Genomic DNA, 19,214 nt, shown 5'->3' on the forward strand with positions numbered 1-19,214 from the left:
TTTTTAAATTATTGAAACAAAGTTTATATTGAACATTTCCACCAACTCAATACACACACAACACACTCGCAAACGCACACCGCACTAACAAAAACAGAAAGTTACACACCCGGTGAAACAAAACTTGATACAATATTCCAAGACATGCAAGATCTTGATTTTCTTGGCAAAATTTGGTATGATTTAAAAATATCTTGATAAACTAAGTTCTCAAAATAAATCCTGACCTCTGGGAAAAAAGTTGATAAAATACCTGCGATTTGAAACACAAGCAAAGTTTCTGCCAGTTTATGACTGTTTTCACTTTTGTTCAAGAATTTCAATTTTTCCAAGATCTTATTATGGTATTTTAAGTTTTGTTTCACTGGGCATACACGAAGCCGCAACCAAACAGCGCTTGGACAAAGTCTTTACATGTAATACGGGACAGTTTTCGAGTCCTCCACGACTTTGCTGAAAGTTTCTGTTATATCGGAACCGTTTTCGTTTCACTAGATGGATAATAATAATTGGATTTAAAGTCCTTATTCGTTATTTTTGGTTTGATTTCTTTGGGTTCATAACAAACTACCCAGGCCGGGGTTTCCCCAACCGCTATCAGATCATCATTGTTGACTATGCCCAAACAATTCTTATTTTTATTTATTGCACTGGTTTCTTGGACTGCACAGAATTTGCTTTAGGTCGCGGAATAAGAGTGTTGAAATCCGAAGTCATGTTCTCATACATCTCCTCGTCCGATGAACTCTCCTCTCCTTCTTGCGCATGGTGGTCCGCAGGTATCCCACCTTGAGGCACACCATTGCCATTTATATCCTTGTTGTTGTTTGTATTGTTTAGTGACCGAATGTCCTTGGGTGCTCGTTTACGTGCCTTTTCCAGCAGTCGGATATCTTTGTAGTCGTTCACGTGAATGTGGAACACCTCTTGTCCATCAAAGTATCTAATGGTTAACAATGAGACAATGAGTTTTCAAGCAGACATGTATTAACGTAAAAAAATAATACATCGTGGTTCTGTAGCGTTTTCCTGGCTAAAATAAAAACCTAAATTTTATCGTAGTAATACATAGAGCGCTTGGCCACGCCTCCCTCAGCGGCCCATGCGACTTGATATGAATCTATCACAACCAAACTTGGGACTAGTTTGCCCAAAACAACCCATTTTCTTTTGGGCTTAAAAAGCTCGTTTTAATTTCTGATCAACTCTATAATTCTATGTTCACATCTTACCTTCAAACATAGGAAGGCGTTTGCTAAATTATACACCATTTAATCAATCATGATTGAAGATAAAGTTTTATCAACGCTGATTGGTTAAGCGAACCAATTCTACATTTTTGACGACCGTTTGTTTCCCGAAAACCATTGTATGCACAAAGAACACGGTATCAGCTGGCGCTACTTATTCGTTTTCCGAAAAAAATCGAGAAAAGTACGAGATTTTACAACTAATCTTTTTGCCTTTTTGACGGCGTAACCACCAAAATTGGTTCCATGAGCTTTGAAAAAAGAATGCACCTTGAAAAATGTCATTAGCCACAGAGAACATGTCATTGCGTTGCCCATAAATATGTCACGTTAACCTCACTTCGCATACAATAACTACGATTATAAAATATACAATAGAAACAACTTTTGTAAAAAAGCATTATCAGAAAAAATGCGTTTTTCATGTTTGTCGAGTTAGCTTAATCTTTCTTTTAGCTATGCGTCTCCACTAAAAGCCTCGCCAAGTAGATTTTAGCGAACAAACTGTTTGCACCCTCCAAGAAATTGGGCTATGCTAGTCTAGCTTTGTTTTTATTTCCATTTGGGCCAATCGTTATATCAATATAATTTTCGCAGTGATACACAATTATTATCATTAAAAATCTGTAGAGAAACTGAATCAGTTCTCGAGAAAACCTCTTCACTTTTCAACTTTGGCGAAAAGATGAGGATTAGGTGAGGTTTATAATCGTCAAAAAAATCGTTTTTCTCACCTTTAGAAGTTTTAAATACGCCCACCAACATATAAATACATGTCATTCATGGAACAAAATGGTAGAGATATGAAATGAAAATAAAAAATTAGCAAGAAGGATCGCTTGCTCTGTGCGTGGCACAGAATGTTCCCACATTCTCATTTGGGTCCATAAGATATCATATCAATATATCTGAAACGATTTTACAGAAACATATGTTTTAACAGCAAACAATGTTTTTATCAAGCTGCTACGAAAAGGTCAATATTATTTAGCTGAAGTGTGACAAAATTAACGGAGAAAAAGCTGGGTTTTCAGAGGAAACAAAAGCCTGAGTAAACTTCAAAATGAAAAAAACCTATTTGCACCTAACGTACTGGTAAATATTGCACCTAGCGTGTTTTTACTAAAAAAAATTATAATCCAGTGGTATTTAATTTATTGGTGTTTTTTAATTTTGCCTCATCAGTATTTGTCATTGAGAACTTCGAGGTTTTGGTTGATGGCTTCTGACGGGCAAGTCATGGACAGAAATATTGGCAAATGCAGCTGTAGAAGTTGCCAAACATTTTTAGGAAACTATATTTGTTGCATGATTTTTATAGATAGTCAAAAGCGAACCAAAAATCATTCAAAAAATCATAGAGAAAACTTCAAATCAGTTCTCTTCATTGAAACGCTTCTTTTTCAGTTTAGTCAGAGCCATAAAAATTTTGATTCAGAAAAACACAATATTGAAAGTTGAAACAATTGTTTTAGTATTGTCTGCCACATTTATTTTGATTAGTCGGCTCACATTATCATTAAGACAATTTTCCCCACGTTTCTCCAATTTTGCTAGGTAACGTCTCTTTAAATGAAATTTTGTTCAAACAAATGCAATAATTCCGGTTCAGAAAACAAACGCGCGTTAGACAGTTAACATATTTCTGTTTGTGTCTCCCAGTTTACTGGGTGCATATTTCCTTAGCCCCTAATTTTTTCATAATAATTTACTATGTAATAGCATGTGTTCTGCAGCTGGGATACCAAAACGTACTGTGGGCACAAACAAAAAAAATCCGGCAATTAAATTAAGAGCTGCAAAAGTAGTTAAAATGAATCCACCTGTGTGTGATTTTGAGAAATATATTGCAAAGCAGAAGGACAAGACCTGAAGCCGATTTGAAGAAAAAAAACAACAATCAAAATGCAACTGGTTAATTTTTACAACTACTGATGTTTTTTTGTTATCGAAAAAGCAAATGAAGTTGAACAATTGACGAAAATGCTGAATAAAAACACCATTTCAAACCTCATGTAGGACCAAAAAAAATCAAATTGCAAGAAAGTACATAGATTAAAATTAGCACCCTAATGAAGCACATGCCAAATTAGTAACTATTAAACACAAAGATTCAAATTAGTAACTAATAAAGAGTTCAATTATTTTCTCTACTTGAGAGATGTGACAACACTGAATTAGTAAACAAGATCCCGTAGCTTATATACCTCTGAAGTTGAATAAAAGCTGCTTTCTGTGGCAGTTTGAAAAATGGAGTAAGTGGATGGAGTACTTCTGGTCGATTATGCTCCATACTTAATTTTAACTCTTTATTGTTAGAGAGTCTAGTAATTTGAATTTTTTTACTTCTTAAAAAATTATTACAATGAAAAAACAAAGGCAACGCCATATTCACTTTTACAGCGCAAGTCAGACCGGTTTTTTGGACACTTGGTTTGCGCTTTGATTTGTGATATCAATAATTTTTTATTCTATTTGGGATATTAGTAAATTCAGTAGTCATAGCACCGCTCATCAACAAAAATCTTTGCTCTCAATTTTCAAGTAATAAGTTTGTGCCTGAAGCGTTTTGTCTTTTTAATACCCCTCCAGACCCAGTTCAATGAAATTTACGCCCCAAGTTTTACTATTAATTGACAACAATGTCATTTCATTTAAATGTATGAAGAGTTCTTAACAAAAATCTGCATTCAAATATAAAAAGAATTCTATGAAATGGGAACGTAATAATAGCTGACGATGCTGAATTTCAGTACCATATGGGTCAAAATTGTTGATGATCAAATAAAAAAGCAAAAAAGTCGTGAAACATCTCTTTGACAGAGAGAGCTGTAAATTGATACCACATGTTGGTCTGAGATGACCTCGAAAAATTCAAAACTGATCTGCTAGCTTACAGTTCCACCTTTTTTTCAACTTGTTAACTTCTTCTATTTTTTTTGACATTAAATAATTTCATACTTTTTTATGGTTAAAAAAACTCAATAACAATTAACAAACAAAAAAGAGATCTCAATATTTTCTTCCTGTCTGTCACAACTGATATAAATTCCAGATAGAAACAAACTTGGATGAAAAATTGGGTTAAAATGGGCGAAAAATGGGTAAAAAATTCATAAAAATGTCTGAAGTCGGCTGAACATTTTCTTCAAAATTTTCACAAAAACGCAAATTTTTTTCTAGATGGAGACTTTGAGAAAAAATAACGACGCATTTTTGTCTAGGATACCCTTAATAAATAGCCAGTTGTCTGCATTATTTGCATTTGGACCAATTTTTAGCTAGCTTTCGTCAAAATGGGGCTATATTGCATTATAATGTTGGTAAAAACTTTTGTCGAAACGTTTTTCAAAAGACAATTCCTAAATTTCTCCTTGTAGTAAAATTCTCGAGGCAGAGAGTTTTAATTTGCTACCACATATGTTGCTCTGGGATACACTCAAAAAAGTTAAAAATTCTCTGAACAAAAAGAGAAAAAAGTGGGGCTAGCCTAAAGTTCTCCCATTTTTTTTCAAAAAATATGGCAGCAATTAGTATTGAAAAGAGGTTCAAACTGCATAAAATGAACACTGCAATAATGAAAACAAAATGGAGCAGAAAATTCAGGAAACATACTTTGGTTACTTATTTATTTAACCACAGCTGAAAAGTTTAATTTTGCTCCTTTTTCTAAGAAACATGTAATTTTTTCCTCCAAGCCGAAAATTGTAGACTGTAATTCTTTATAAAAAGCCGCACAAAATTTGAAATTATTGAAAACATAGCTTTTTTTTAAGATAATACTATAAAAGGCTTAGAACCTAAAGAGGCTGAGGAGAGCTATCATAAACTTAATATCCTGGGGTTTTACCAGTTCATCCTGTTTCTCAGAACAAAAAATTAAATTGTGAGTGGGAGGATTTCTCTAGAAAAAATTAACAAAACGGTCATGCAAAAATTTCGGGTAAGAAGGATACAATTACTGCTTCAACTTCGTTTGCGAGCAAATAAAAACGCATACAATTCTTTTGACTGTGGTCTCTATTAACAATTCAGGAAGCACAAAATACATTTTTGATCTTTTTCCAAAGTCTTCCCAAGACGAGATCCGTGACCGAAATCAAGTTCTTCGAAACCAAAGATGAAAGCAGGAAGTGTGTACTGTTGCTACGGATTGTGGTCCAATAAAAGTACCTGTCGTTGATGAGGTCGAGAAGGTGGTTGAACTTATGGGGGAGGTCTGCAATCTTGTTGTCAAGGGCGCGTCTCTCCTCTATCTCCTTCCGGTGTTCTATAAAAACACATTCCCCACTCCCGATTAAAACAATACGGCATCAACTGTTCTGGTTTCAGTTAAAAATCAGTCAAGTCTGTAAAAAAATGTTGGCATAAGTTTATAAATGTTTTGACGACGCGAAAATTCGTTTAGCAGAAAAAAGCTAGGTGTGCTACTAGCTAAGAGACCGGGGGTATGAGTAAGGGGTGGTAATTCGATGTAACAAATCGGGGGTAATGAGAAATTTGTAGATACCCTAGTAGGGAGTGGATTCAAATCTTGCAAGAATCTTGCAAGATGATTCAAAAGTTGCAAGATTCTTGCAAGAATCTTACAAGATATCAATCCAAGCAAAAAATGAGTCTCACTCAGCTATATTATCATTTTACCTTTCCATCCATTTTTATCCAAATACACAAAAGTGAAAGGCTCAGAAAACCGCTGATAACTTCTTTGTACTGAATTTTTATGAGTGAAATTGTTTGAAGTATTTAAAATTCTAGCTTACTGAGATCGGCGACAGTCTGTTTTGCGGATCCCATCTGTTGTCTGATCCAGTATCTGGCCCTGCCTCCCAGGAATGACAAGATCTCGTACTCGTTAGATTTCTCCGCCAAGCCTAGAAATATTACCCAGTCAAGGGTACGGAACCTTCTACATGTTGCCGAAACATTCAAGATCTGGATTTTTATGACATAATTTGGTAAAGCCAAGCCCTCAATGATACATTTTGACGTTATGCCTTGACAAAAGCTTGTAAAATAACCTCTTGAAGCGCATGAAAATATCTTCCTTGATCGTATACATCTTGACATTTCTTTACCATAAAATTTCAATATTCATGATTAACTTGCAGTCTTAAATGAGCTGTCAAAATTTATGCAAAATGAAAGCAAGTTGTTCAGTAACTAAAAATTAACCAGTGATCGTTTCCCCATGATGCGGCTCTAGATCAGCATAAATTGCAAGGGTCTGGGCTTTTATGCATAAATTGCATTTTGAGGTTTAGACTGAGCCCTGGTCTGCTTAGTTTTGTTTTTGATTGAGTAATTTGTAAGGGTTTGTAACCGGTTTGTTTTTATCACATGGTGAACCATAGTTGAACAATTGATTGTTTTTGTTTTGAATTTGACTGAAAAACCTTTGACCTTTTATTGTGTGGGTTCCACTATCCTAGTTGAAAACTCGATTGTGTGGGTTTTACTATTCCAACTGAAGACACAATTGATTTAATAAATTTAAATAATTATGAGTTTTTAATATTACCTGACCAAAGTGGGGAGAATAGAAACATACATTTCATATCTGGAAAACTGAAATGAACTCTTCTGAAAATTGATTAGTTAAACTGGTGATCTGCTGTTTTATAAACCTAGTCATGGTAACCAAGTTAATTATTAATTCAAAATTTAAAATGTTACCTTTGTTAACATGACCCACAGACACGTCCAGAATGACAACAAATATGTTGAGTGTGATCAACATCATACAGTTGGAGTAACTCATGAAGAAAATAGCTCCCAGGGTTTCATCCACCTAAACAAACCAAGGAACTCTTTCACCCCCCCCCCCCCACTACTAACTATTCCGCACAATTATGAAACGACTCATGCTCGGATCAAGTTTCTCAAAAATAAATTGGAGAATAACAAATTCATTTGATTTATTCTGTTTATTTTAATACTTGCGCATCATTCGGTTGCCATTACTTGGTCATTATCAAAGAAATTAAACGAAACGAAAGTTCTGAAAAGTTACATAATTTAATAACATAGCTGGCAGATTGCCAGAAAACAGCCGAAATAGCCTCGTAGATCTTCAGTCTCAAAAAAACAGTAAAAAAGACAGACCAAAAATAATCGTCTTTTCATTGAAGGCTGTTATGTTATACTTTGATTAAAAATCTGTATAGGTTATTGCTGACTCTATTAGCTGCTCCCTAATAACCTTCATTTAGAGTGACACACACCCGTTTGACCTTATCTCTTTGAATTAAAGTAAATTTCAAAGTGAGGAAGTCATTTTTGTGAGTGAGGTAAGTCAAGTGTGACCAAAAATTTAATCACGCAAGTGAACAAAAAAAACTCGCTCTACTAAGAGCAAAAAATGAGGTCATGCACGAACTTCAGTTGAAATTGCATGAACGAATGAACAAAAAGCAGATTTGAAGTGGATGTGACGTATCGCAACGACGAAATAAAAAAACATAGCAGGACAAGTCCTGACGCACAATTCAAAGATTTTTCATTGACTAAACAAAAAATAGACCTCGAACGGACTATGAATGAAATGGGAAAAACCGTTTCCAATAAATAAGGTCAAAAAATTTAAAAAAAAAAACTGAAAATCAATGTAAAAACGCCGCATTTGAATAAAAAACCACTAGCGAGAAAGAGAATTTTTTTTCAATCAAAAACTAGGCGTAGAATGATAGAATGAACTAGGAATGGATTGGGAAAACCGTTTAGAAAAAATTCCCACCCAAAAAATTTTAAAAAAGTAAAAATCAAAGTAAAATTGCCGAATGTGAACAAAAAAACCACTAGCGAGAGAGCAAATTTTTGTTCAAACACAGTTTTCTCACTCTACTTTAAAATTAGAGCGAAAAATTTCACGCCGCAAAACCACTCGCTTTTTCGCTCCACTTCCTGTTTCAGCGTGACCAAAATCACTACTCCAATTTGACTTCAAAAATCATGAACAGATGTGAACAGATCTTAAAAAAACACAGCGCCCCAATACAATTTAAATTCTTTGAATTGTAAAAAACCAAGAGAAGGCCGATAATAGCCCCAGCTATTGCTGTGCGTCTATCAAAAAACATGCCGTTGCGTAAAATGTAATGTATTGATATAAAAACCGGTTAAACTTCCGTCATCTCGCCTTTAAATACTCAACAAGATTTACTTGATTTTTCATAATGAGAATTGATAATTGTAATACATACATCGATGAGCTGTTGGAATGAGAATTTTCCAAGAAGCATGTTGAAGAGAGACTGTTGTGTCTGGAACATGGTCGCATATCTGACCAGAAAGTTGCCGAAGAACAGGTGGGCCATTGTGACGAACCCTAGATATACAATTCAAGAACTTCTAATCGGGTAGTTTTGTTTAGTTAAACCCTTGCTTCTGAGAACATCTAAGAGAGGTTGAGCTCTCAATTGAGCATAGCTCCAGGTTCATCACGGGCTGACCAATATTGGCTGCAATGATGGTAATATGTGTAAGCTTAAGACGCAAATAGCTGACCATTTTTTCACCACAAAAAGAGTGGGGCCTTTCACCAAAAACGAATCTTTGTTATTGATACCCGCCGGAGGGAACTGTTGATTTTTCGTCTAAAAGTTAAAACATTAAATTTTTGACAGAAAATTTATTACGTTGAAAATGGTACTTTTGATCGCGTCAATTTAATGAAATTTTCAGTACTATGTATTAAAAATAGAGATTTAAGCTTGCGTAGACAACAGTGACATTAAGCAAAACTTGTTCAAATTTGCTTCAACACACCATAGGAAATTTTCGCCACAATTGTCCACGCTGCCTGATGTGGACAAGAGTATGCAACAATAACACAAGCTTCTATCTATTATCCAAAATCACTGTCAGGGTTATTTTAGCAATGTAATTTTAGGTTAATTGGTGAGTTTTGTGAAGAAGTAAACGCTCAAAACTGTGGACGATTGTTAAGTTGAAAAAGAATCAAAATTATAAAAAGTACACTTAGCAAAAAAATGATTGAAAAATTTGTTTTAGGAGTTTTTATTACCACGGAAACAGATGCAGTATAATTTTCTATGCATAAGCATATTATTTCGGATATCATCTACTATCTTATGAAATACTTAGAAAAAAACATACATTACGTTAATTAAATCAATTACTGTAATAAGCAAAAACCAAATGAAAGTGGAATCTTATCAAAAAAAAATCTCGACGTTATAGAAGAGATCGAAAAGAAGCTATATCACTTCATGAGCTACTACATTGCTCTATGTCAGTCATAAATCTGCAGTGCGAATGCTCTTTGGTCTCTCCTCTCATTGTAATTTAATCTCTTTAATCTCTAATTCAGAAAAACACAGTAAGTGTATTAGAAAATCAGAAGCATGACAGTGTTGTGGATATTATGGTACTGAGCAGTAAGTTTTTTTCACAAAGTTAACCAAAGTTTAATATTGTGAAAAAAGCTAGGACAATGAGTTAAAATTACATTGCTTTTAATGCAGAATCGGTTGGCGTAGTTTGGTATACCCTAGTCTAACACCATTCCAAAACCTCGTTGAAGACGGTTATCTTGCAAGACTCTGCTGAAAAAGACCGTAATCTTGTAAAAAAAAAGCAAGAGTCTTACAAGATAACCGTCTTTTCTTAACGAAACAATCGTCGCTAAGCATCAATCAGTCTTTTTAAATATTTTTTCCTTCATGATGTTTTAAATATTTTTTCCTTCATGATGTCTGTCGCATAGTTTCCGCAATAGCTTGTTCAAAACTCTTCTGAAATTCTAGTTGTCTCTCTGATACTTAGATGGCAATAGGAGCACATTTAATAAGCCGTGCTGACCAGTTAGTCAGTCGGTAGAATAACAAAAAACATTTTTTATTCCTTTTGGCTGATCCGAATACTTGCAGGCATTTTTTTTGTCGCCAAAAATTGCGTTATAGCTAGTTAGCTAGTTATCAAAGAAGCTAATGAGACCCGCGAACACACTAAAACAGCTTCCTCCCTTTGTTTCCACCCTTCAATTTAGACCCTACTGACAATATCATGTAAGAATGTTACAAGACTCGGGTAATTTGCAGGATCTTGAAAGATAACCGACGGATTGAGACAAGGGTATGCTCTGTATTGAACTGATCAGGTATTCGTCAAAATTGGAAGTTAATTGCGAGATAATCAAGCAAATGTAAAAAAATTTTAATAGTCAATGTTCGTTGAATCGCTAAGAATACATACAGTTCGACAGTATCAGACAGAACACTAGCAGTTATGTTGTGACATGAAGTAGTGCAAAGTTTAACCGGAGTTGGTTATGAATTCAGAAAGGCATTATTTGTCTTAAAACTTAAAGTTGAGAAAACTTGAAAAAAGTACAAATCTGTTTTCGCTAAATTCTTCTAGTGATTTTTCAAAAAAAAAAATTGTGTCCTCTGTCAACAATTTTGATCAGATTTTAGAACACATTATTAATTGGAAGGAAGCAAAGCCAGACATAGCAAAAACCAGACATAGCAAAATTTATTTCATTTGAGCGTCAGCCGTAATCAGGCTGTGAGATCTTTTTCGGAGGATTAACACTAATGAGAATGATCCTACATCACTCCTATTGCCTAGACTGTCTGGGGTTAAACTTTGAGAAGTAAGCAGCCAATCTTACATGTTTACCGCAAATTGTACTTTGGACAACAGTGAATTTTTTCTGACAACAGAGATAAGAAACTGACTTTTCAATTTCAATTACTCAAAAAAAATTTTCGGAAACGAATTTTTGCAGAACCCAATGTAGTTATAAATGTTAGTTTGACATTTTTCTCCTTAATCCGCGGCTACTAAACGAGATGATTTTGCCGCAGTTATTTACAAATAAGACTTTCTCGAATAAGTTTACACGATAAAAATATAAATTTTGCGACGTTGTGTGCATAATTGAAAGCGACTATAGAAAAACAAGTGACCAACTAAATTTGGGCAAATTGCTCTTAAACGACCGGCGAGTGGTTTGGTTCAGTAGTAGGGGGGTTGGGGGGATTGGGGTCAGTGGGGGGGGGGGGGGTGACTGAGGGGGTGTCAAACCTTTAAGATTAAGAACCGCGCTTCAGACGATGAAATTGTCTTTAAAAACAGTCAATCTCACACTTAGAGACTGTTTAGGTGTAAGATAGCGGCTCACCCTTCAATGCCTGCCTACCTGTTTATTTATTTATCCCGTTTTGAGGACGAAAAGTCAAAAGGGCCAGAAAAAATTGTTCACGCAAAAAGTTTCATAAAAAAGACCACAGGACTAATACAAATGATATAAATTTTACTTGCGAATTAATTAATCACTTACCAAGAAGAAACAATTTGGAATTCTGACCTGCTTGTAGAACAACAAACATGATGGTGAAAGAGACGAGGTCTTCTCTGCAGGCCACTAGAACGTCTCTGAACATCGATATCTTCTTGTTGAAGTTGAGAATCTTCAGAAAGCGAATTGTAGAGACAAAACACACAGATGCTAATATGACCAGGTACATCTAAAACAATCAACAAATTACAGTCCTAGAATTTGATCATCCTAATCAAGTTGTTGATCAATATGACAATTTTGTCACCAAAAATTGGGTGCTATACAACGGGCTTATAAGATGGGCCTTATCAAGAGTCATAACTAAACTTTAGATAATTAAGATTCTGCTATGGCAAGTTTTGTCAAACGAAAATGAAGATCTCGCATTATTTGACAAGATGGATCTGGTTTTCTTTCATTGTGATTATGTTCCTTTGCAACGATGTCTAAGCTAACATCAGTTCAGAACTGAATTTTGAAAAGAATCAGTGTTAGCTATACTAGAGTAGGGAGATTGGCATCGGTTGTGCTCCACAAAGGAAGTTTTCCAACTTAACAGGTAACCATTTTTAACATGGGTGTTTGAGAGGAAAGGTATAAAACGAGAGTAGACATGAAAAATGAGTATTAAAATGATAAATCAGAGGGCAGGTTTTTTTATGAAAAACCAACCAACAAACAGTGAAAAATGTTCTGTTCTAGGTTTCCTTAAGCAACAAGGATAGCGTAAATTTCTTTTTTGAAACTAATAATTCGACAATTAAATATTTTTTGTATCTTCATTGCTAAAATGACGCGCTGCGATATAATTTATGTCCAGTTTGAGGAAGAAATGCTTCACTCCTATTAAACAAACCCGGCAGATTGCAGAAAAAAGTTTCGTTTGAATATTGTGGCCATGATTGGGATTGATTGAAGCAAATAAAGAAAATTGAAAATAAAAAAATTGTTTTTTTTTCTTGTACATTAGTCCCAAGCATACCATTTTATATTCAGTATTTAGGCTTACTGTCTCATTTGAGCGCCAGCCGTAATCAGGCTGTGAGATCTTTTTCGGAGGATTAACACTAATGAGAATGATCATACTTCACTCCTGTTGCCCAGACTGTCTGGGGTTAAACTTTGAGAAGTAAGCAGCCAATCTTACATGTTTGCCGCAAATTGCATTTTGAACAGTGAATTTTTTTGGACAACAGAGATAAGAAACTGACTTTTCAATTTTTCAATTACTCAAAATCAATTTTTGGAAACGGATTTTTGCAGAAGCCAATGTAGTTATAAATGTTAGTTTGACATTTTCCTCCTTAATCCGCGGCTACTAAACGAGATGATTTTGGTGCAGTTATTTACAAAAAAGACTTTCTCGAATAAGTTTACTTGATAACAGGAAGTGTGCCAGCAGGTCTTTAAGAAACTACCTGGAAGAGTCCTGAAATACAATTCAAAGAATTGAACATTCAAATAAACTGAGTGGCAAACTTTTAACAGAAACTAGACTCCAATAGTCAACAAAGGTATTCACAAAAGATTTAATTAAGTTTTTTTTAAAAAAGCCAACGAGATCTGCCATTAGCTGATTTAACGATCAGACATCAAAATAACGGCAAAAATTGGGCAAAATTAAAAAATTCACAAAAATTTTTGAAAACCAATAGTGTCAAATTCATAAAATTCTTGAACTATCAATTGCAAATTGTTATTGTTTTCAATTGTGTTACTGATAGTTTTTTAAATTCAATCATACCGAGCGTTAAAAATTTAATTTTTGCTATGACATTTTCTGTCACCTTGTTTCAACAAGTATCGAAGACTGGAACCAACTAAATGAAACGAAGAAATTTTGATTTTCCATAATAAATACTTATTAAATTGGTTTCCTTCTAACGAATCTATCTATCATCTATCTCTCTATCATTTCTTCTTATCATTTTATTTTATTCTTCTATTCATTTTATTCTTCAATTCACTCTCTTCTATGCCACAACAAAGTGACATTTCGTTTAAGAGACAATTCGTATATTTTTCTGAAAACAGTCCACAAAAACTGTTTTAGATAATTCAATTCATTTGTTTATTTGATTTATTTGACAGGTTTTTGTTGTTTTGCAGATTACTCTAGCTATCAATACAGAAATTAAAATAAAACCGGACGCTTTAATTGGCATTATTCTAAAAATAGTTTGATGTATTGTATCCATATTCGTATTTAATTATTAGGTTTAAAGTATTATATATAAAAAAGAGCATCCCGGATCATAGTAACACAGTAAATCAGTGCTGAATCAGAATATTTCTCAGTCTGTTTTTTACTATATTCAGATTATGATCATGTCACATTTTACTATGAATTGAGTATTTTTAGACAACAAAAAACAGGTCTCTGAAAATATTATGAGCATCCTATAGACTAATAATTCCTTTTCTGTGATCAGGGAAAAATTTCATTCTGTCGTTGCACTGCACAGGGAAAAAACGACAAATTCTGACAGGGGAAAAACCGACTTTACCTAAATTTATCTCTTAAAAACCAAAATCGGAAAGATGAAATAAATTGTTTTATGCTTAAAGAAAATGATCACTCATCCGATTTAAGTTTTGGATAGTTTTTTTAATTCAAATCATGGTAATTAAAGTTCGCTCTCAGCTTACTAGACCTCCAGCTTGTTTTGAAATTATACGTAAAGAACTTGCGCTTTTATCAAAGTTTCGGTCACCAAAATTCATTTGTATATCGTTGGCTCAGAACTGTATCTGTTGTCGAAGCTACAACTAAAACACACATACAACCATCCATTACAATCTGAAATAAAAACAATAAAAAACTGTATTTTTTGGGCGAAATTTGTCCGGTTCTAGGCATTCGGCGTGTATTTTCCGGTTTTGGCGTGTTTTCACTGGTTTTGGCGGGTATTTTTACTAATCTTAATACGTTTCTTGCAACATTTTAAGATTTCAAGTCATTGTCATGCTCAAAGAGTGAGCCGTCAAAATTTTCAATTTTTTTATTTTTCGTGATTTTCCTATGAAACATCATGGAAATCAAAACCAAGGATGCTCAGTCTACTTTCTGAAAAAAACAATGTATGGGGCTTATACTGCTCATCATGTGTAGCAAGATACCCTTAGGATACACTGATACACCACTTGGCCGACGATATACAATTGAAATAGAATGTTTCACTACTGACATACTATGGGACGACGGTTCGGGATAAAATGTCAAAAAAGTACGCTCACTGCTACTAAATGCTTGTTTTCAAAAGGTCTTTGAAGTTGGATTAAAGGCAATCCTGAACAAAATACAACTTTAAATGCTCAAAACAATATATAATTTACCTGCTCAAATAAGACTTGGTCTAATGAATTATGTTTAATAAAAAGACCTGAATTCCGAGGGTACATAAGTAGTAACACTACATAGCAACTCGGACGTGTATTTTACTACATATTACTCGATATCAGTTTTTTACAAAATTAATTCTATTGAATTTATCATGTCAAACAATAAACTAAATTTTGATAATGAAGGAGTAAGTAAGTAAGCTCAGCAAATCAAGCGCTCTTGAACTTAAAATCAACCCAGGGTTAATTATCGGTTTTTTAAAAAACACGTATGTTTCATATATTAAGGGAACTGGGGTTTGGGATTAAAGTCCCTTAACTGCGGAAGAGTACGGTTTTTGTTGTGGAATCGGAGTGACAAAGTTTGCCCGATTCCACAGAGACCTAATTTGCCATCTTGTGGAATCGGGCGACTAAAAATGCTTTAGATCGTTCTTTTGTCGCCATATTCCACAATCTGAGGCCCATGTTTCCTATATTAACATACGTTTTGTGGAATTGAAGTGATAAAATGGATCAATTGACTACTAAAGTTGGTAAGGGCACTGGCTGGTAACGAAAACAAAAAATTATTGTTTATTTTGAGCAGAAAAAAGTTTGAATTTTTTTAGGGGGACCGCACTTGCGCAACAATTCGGGCAAACTAGTACTAGAACTGGAAAATACCCTTTGTCTAGACCTCGACTTATGAAAATTCTAAAAGTCTCGATAAATGGGGGATATATTGACTATAAATACAATTACTATAATTCTAGCTTCTCGTGGTCTTTTCATGCCTCGAAATGATTCTATTAATGAAACACACTTAAATGGAGCTAAATGGTTTTTTCATGGGTCAAGTGGGGGTTTTTCATGAACTAACTAGAGTTTATCATAAAACAAACGCTTTAATTAGACCAAAATTTGGGATACCGGAATACTGAGCTTACATTTGAGACGCTGACGAGGTGGTTCAAATTCACAAACTGTCTTCCTCCAACCAGAGACACTCTGGCCATCGCATTTTCAGTCTCAGTGTACCTGTTTTCAACAACACCGGGCAAAATGATGCTGATAGGATTATAAAATCTCTATGTTTTTTTAAAAAGTAAAACAATTGATAACAAATTTCCAATAGCGTCAAATAAAACTTTAACAAAATAAAATCATTTGCACTTAAATAGAGAAGATATGGGAACTGTCTTTAATGAGGCCGGGTAACAAGTGAAAAAAAACAAAGAAGGCGAAGTTACAGAACGTCTTTATTTTGTTTTTGGAAGCATTTAATTTCGAAGTCATGGCAACCGTTAGCTAATTAATTCAATAATAAAAATCACTGAAAAAAATAATTAATTAAAATCACCGTATATAGGCTCTTATTACCTGCACAAGAATCCATTGAGGCCTGCAATTATCCCGTAGATGTCAAACAACTACGGAATAAACCCCAAATACGGCTATAAGACAATTGTTTGAGAGAAAACGGTACCGAAGCTGGTAAAACCACTGTCCAATGAAAAACAATAGATAGGTTAAATTGCATCTTGTTTCAAGTTCATTACTGTGACATGTGAACTGTCAAGACAAAAACAGTAATGAATACTAATTTTTTAGATCCCTGGAACAGCAGAGCAGATCGACTTCTCTATGTGCTGAAACTACACGTTGTCAGAATTAGAAAAGTTTCAAAGCTGAAAAAACATATTTTAAATTAAAAAATTTAAAAATAATAACGAAAGTAACCTTTAAGCTAAACTACTAATTTTGTTTTTATATAACTCTTGGAAAAACAATAAGAACTGTTAGTGATGAGACTCAGTCATAAGACTGCAAGATAACAACGAATACACGAAACTCTCAAACTATTGTTTGCAACACAGAGTTGAAGGTATAAAAGCCGTTAGCTTTCCTCTGTAACTATTTTATTTTGTAATTGGGTCGCCTATACGCGGAGACGGGATCTGAGAAAAATTGAGCACTTATTTGACATAGGGTTTTTTAAACAAAGCACACAAAAGAGGCAAAAAATATTTTAAAAGAAGGGGGCCCTCCTGCTGCAAGGGGTCCGTACGGCCTGAACGATTCACTGGAGCGGGGAGTGGGGAGGGGGTGAATTGGAGGGGCTGATGTGTGTGGGATTGTTGGTGGGGGGGGGGGTGAGAGCCAACCTCAAAGAACCGCCCTTCACACATTAAGTATAAGTCTCTAAAACAGTTTCTGTGAATCGCATACTTTGAGACTAGTGAGCTAAAAGGCTCTAAAAGAACCTAATGCTCACTGGGCGCTACCTGTTTATCCCGTTTTGAGGACGAACAGTCAAATGGTTCAGACGAAAAATCAGTCAAGCGTGACAGGCTTTCTAATGATACCTTTAACAGCTCTCTACGATAAAAAGGTCGATCGGCCTAAGTTGACTAAAAAACTAGTAGAGCAAAAAGTTCCTCCCCACTAAAATGGGTTTGAAAAAAAAACACTTGCAGTCATTAATCAACGCAGTTTTGTGATTGTTGAAGTTAAAGAAAAGTATTTTAACAAATGCATTTTTACATACCAATTTCAGAAAAAGTATGGATTTATTTTTGACTCCATATATCTTTAATGGTTTTCGGTTACCCTTCCAGTTCGGTTGCATAACAATCTATCCTTTAAATTCATGGCTTCTAAGAAATTCTGCAAAAATATGATTGGCATTTTTTGCTTCAAGATTATCAGCTATACACATCATCTAGTTACTCTTTTCAGCTGTATACATCAACTAACCAACATTTCGTTATATTTCAATAAACTATAAATTTTTAATGCACAATGAAACTTAAGATGATCAGAGGCTGTTGATCACAAATTTTTTATTTTAGAAAAAACTCAGAACTAACGAGAATACAACGTTCAAAGTTCATTTGAATCTGTCGGTAACTTTTAGCTTCTTCATCATATACGTACTTTGTATTTCACCATATTTCTTTATACAATGGATAGTTAAATGCGGTTGTGGCTTTGAAATTTGTGCTAACGTCACTCGCAATTTGAAAACAGCTTTTTAATTAGATGACGGAACATTTGACCTTGTAATGAAAGAAAATGAACCTTCGAAATAACAAGTAGGTGGAATTTGATTCACAAACAATTGATAAAACCCTTTTCAACAGTTTTGAACAACAGTGTTCAAGACCCTAATTTAGTTCAATTACCCGTAAACATTTGGCGGAATCGGAAATTGAACCAAAGGACTGCAATCAAACTTTTGGTGAATTGAGACATTAGGAGATATTAAAAGTACCACAATTGAGATATATTCTCTAATCTAGTGCAGTTTGTTTCCCTTCTCATTTATAAACTCTTGTCTCAAGTATTTTTTTTACCACACCTGTGACCTATCGAGGAAAGTTATTTTGTCTACTTAGCAAGCATGCTCTTGATTATACGCTCTTAACTACTTTCTTAAACCCAAGCGCAGTTTGTCTGCTTTAAAAACGCATGAGCACAATTCATAAATAATGGTTCCCTTATTAGTGAGATAAACATAAAAGTTGTTAACTTTATTCTATGATTAATGCCTAAATATACAATTTTTTCATAAATAAAAATTGAAAAAATGTCTCTCTTGCTCGTTACCGAAAAGCTGCAGTATATTTAAAGCAAGTTCCAATCATTATGTTGAAATGAATTTAGGAAATAAAAAATTTATGTTCACACTTTTATTTTCACACAAATTTTATAAGATGAGATCAATAGGAATACAATAAGATGGAAATTGAAAAGGATTTTTTTCACTTAAAAGCAATTTGAGAACTTTCTATCTGTCGCTGAGTACACGGTTTTTTTCACCGGAAACAAAGAGAAATGGTTTCAATACGTTCTGCAACCCCAATAACAGATCACGTGCTATCACATTGTAAATCATCAAGCAAAAAATGGCACATTAGTCCGGGGCTGCAAATATTTTGCACCCACAACGCTGGAGGGGGAGGCACAAACATAAAGACCGGAAATGGAAATACAATTATAGGGCCGGCCGCTTTCAAATGTGGAGAGTTCGAGCGAGACAAGACTTTAAAAAACTTAGTGTGATCTGGAAAACATTTTTAATCAATGCTGAGATGAAAATTACATGTTGGACCAACAAAAATTCGAAAACTTAACCGACTAACGTCCCATGAATTGCTGCAAAATATCTGTCAAGTGGTTGCCTTCGTCAGTAGCTGGCTTTTGTTTAAAGCGGCCAACTTTAGCTTAATTGCAGTTGCGTGGGGCGAGAGTAGAGGTGGCTTGGGGCAGTGGGGGCTTGCGTAGCGGGAGTGGGTGAAGTGAGGGGGGGGGGGGGGGGTGAAATGTAA

General features: G+C 34.6%; 1 protein-coding gene across 1 annotated transcript in view; it reads right to left on the minus strand.

Annotated features, from left to right (window-relative positions):
- Window positions 1-354: 354 nt before the first annotated feature.
- Window positions 355-19,214, minus strand: part of LOC142335501 (polycystin-2-like) — a 51,459-nt gene continuing 32,599 nt past the window's right edge. The window contains exons 9-15 of the mRNA XM_075384028.1: window positions 15,831-15,921; window positions 11,587-11,746; window positions 8,453-8,577; window positions 6,927-7,041; window positions 6,014-6,124; window positions 5,424-5,520; window positions 355-943 (exon numbers count right to left, since the gene is read on the minus strand). Coding sequence (XP_075240143.1) covers window positions 643-943; window positions 5,424-5,520; window positions 6,014-6,124; window positions 6,927-7,041; window positions 8,453-8,577; window positions 11,587-11,746; window positions 15,831-15,921 — 1,000 coding nt within the window. The 3' untranslated portion in view covers window positions 355-642. The remainder of the gene's footprint in view (window positions 944-5,423; window positions 5,521-6,013; window positions 6,125-6,926; window positions 7,042-8,452; window positions 8,578-11,586; window positions 11,747-15,830; window positions 15,922-19,214) is intronic.

Source organism: Convolutriloba macropyga, chromosome 2 (assembly GCF_964194025.1).
Source record: "Convolutriloba macropyga chromosome 2, txConMacr16.3, whole genome shotgun sequence".
NCBI lineage: Eukaryota > Metazoa > Xenacoelomorpha > Acoela > Convolutidae > Convolutriloba > Convolutriloba macropyga.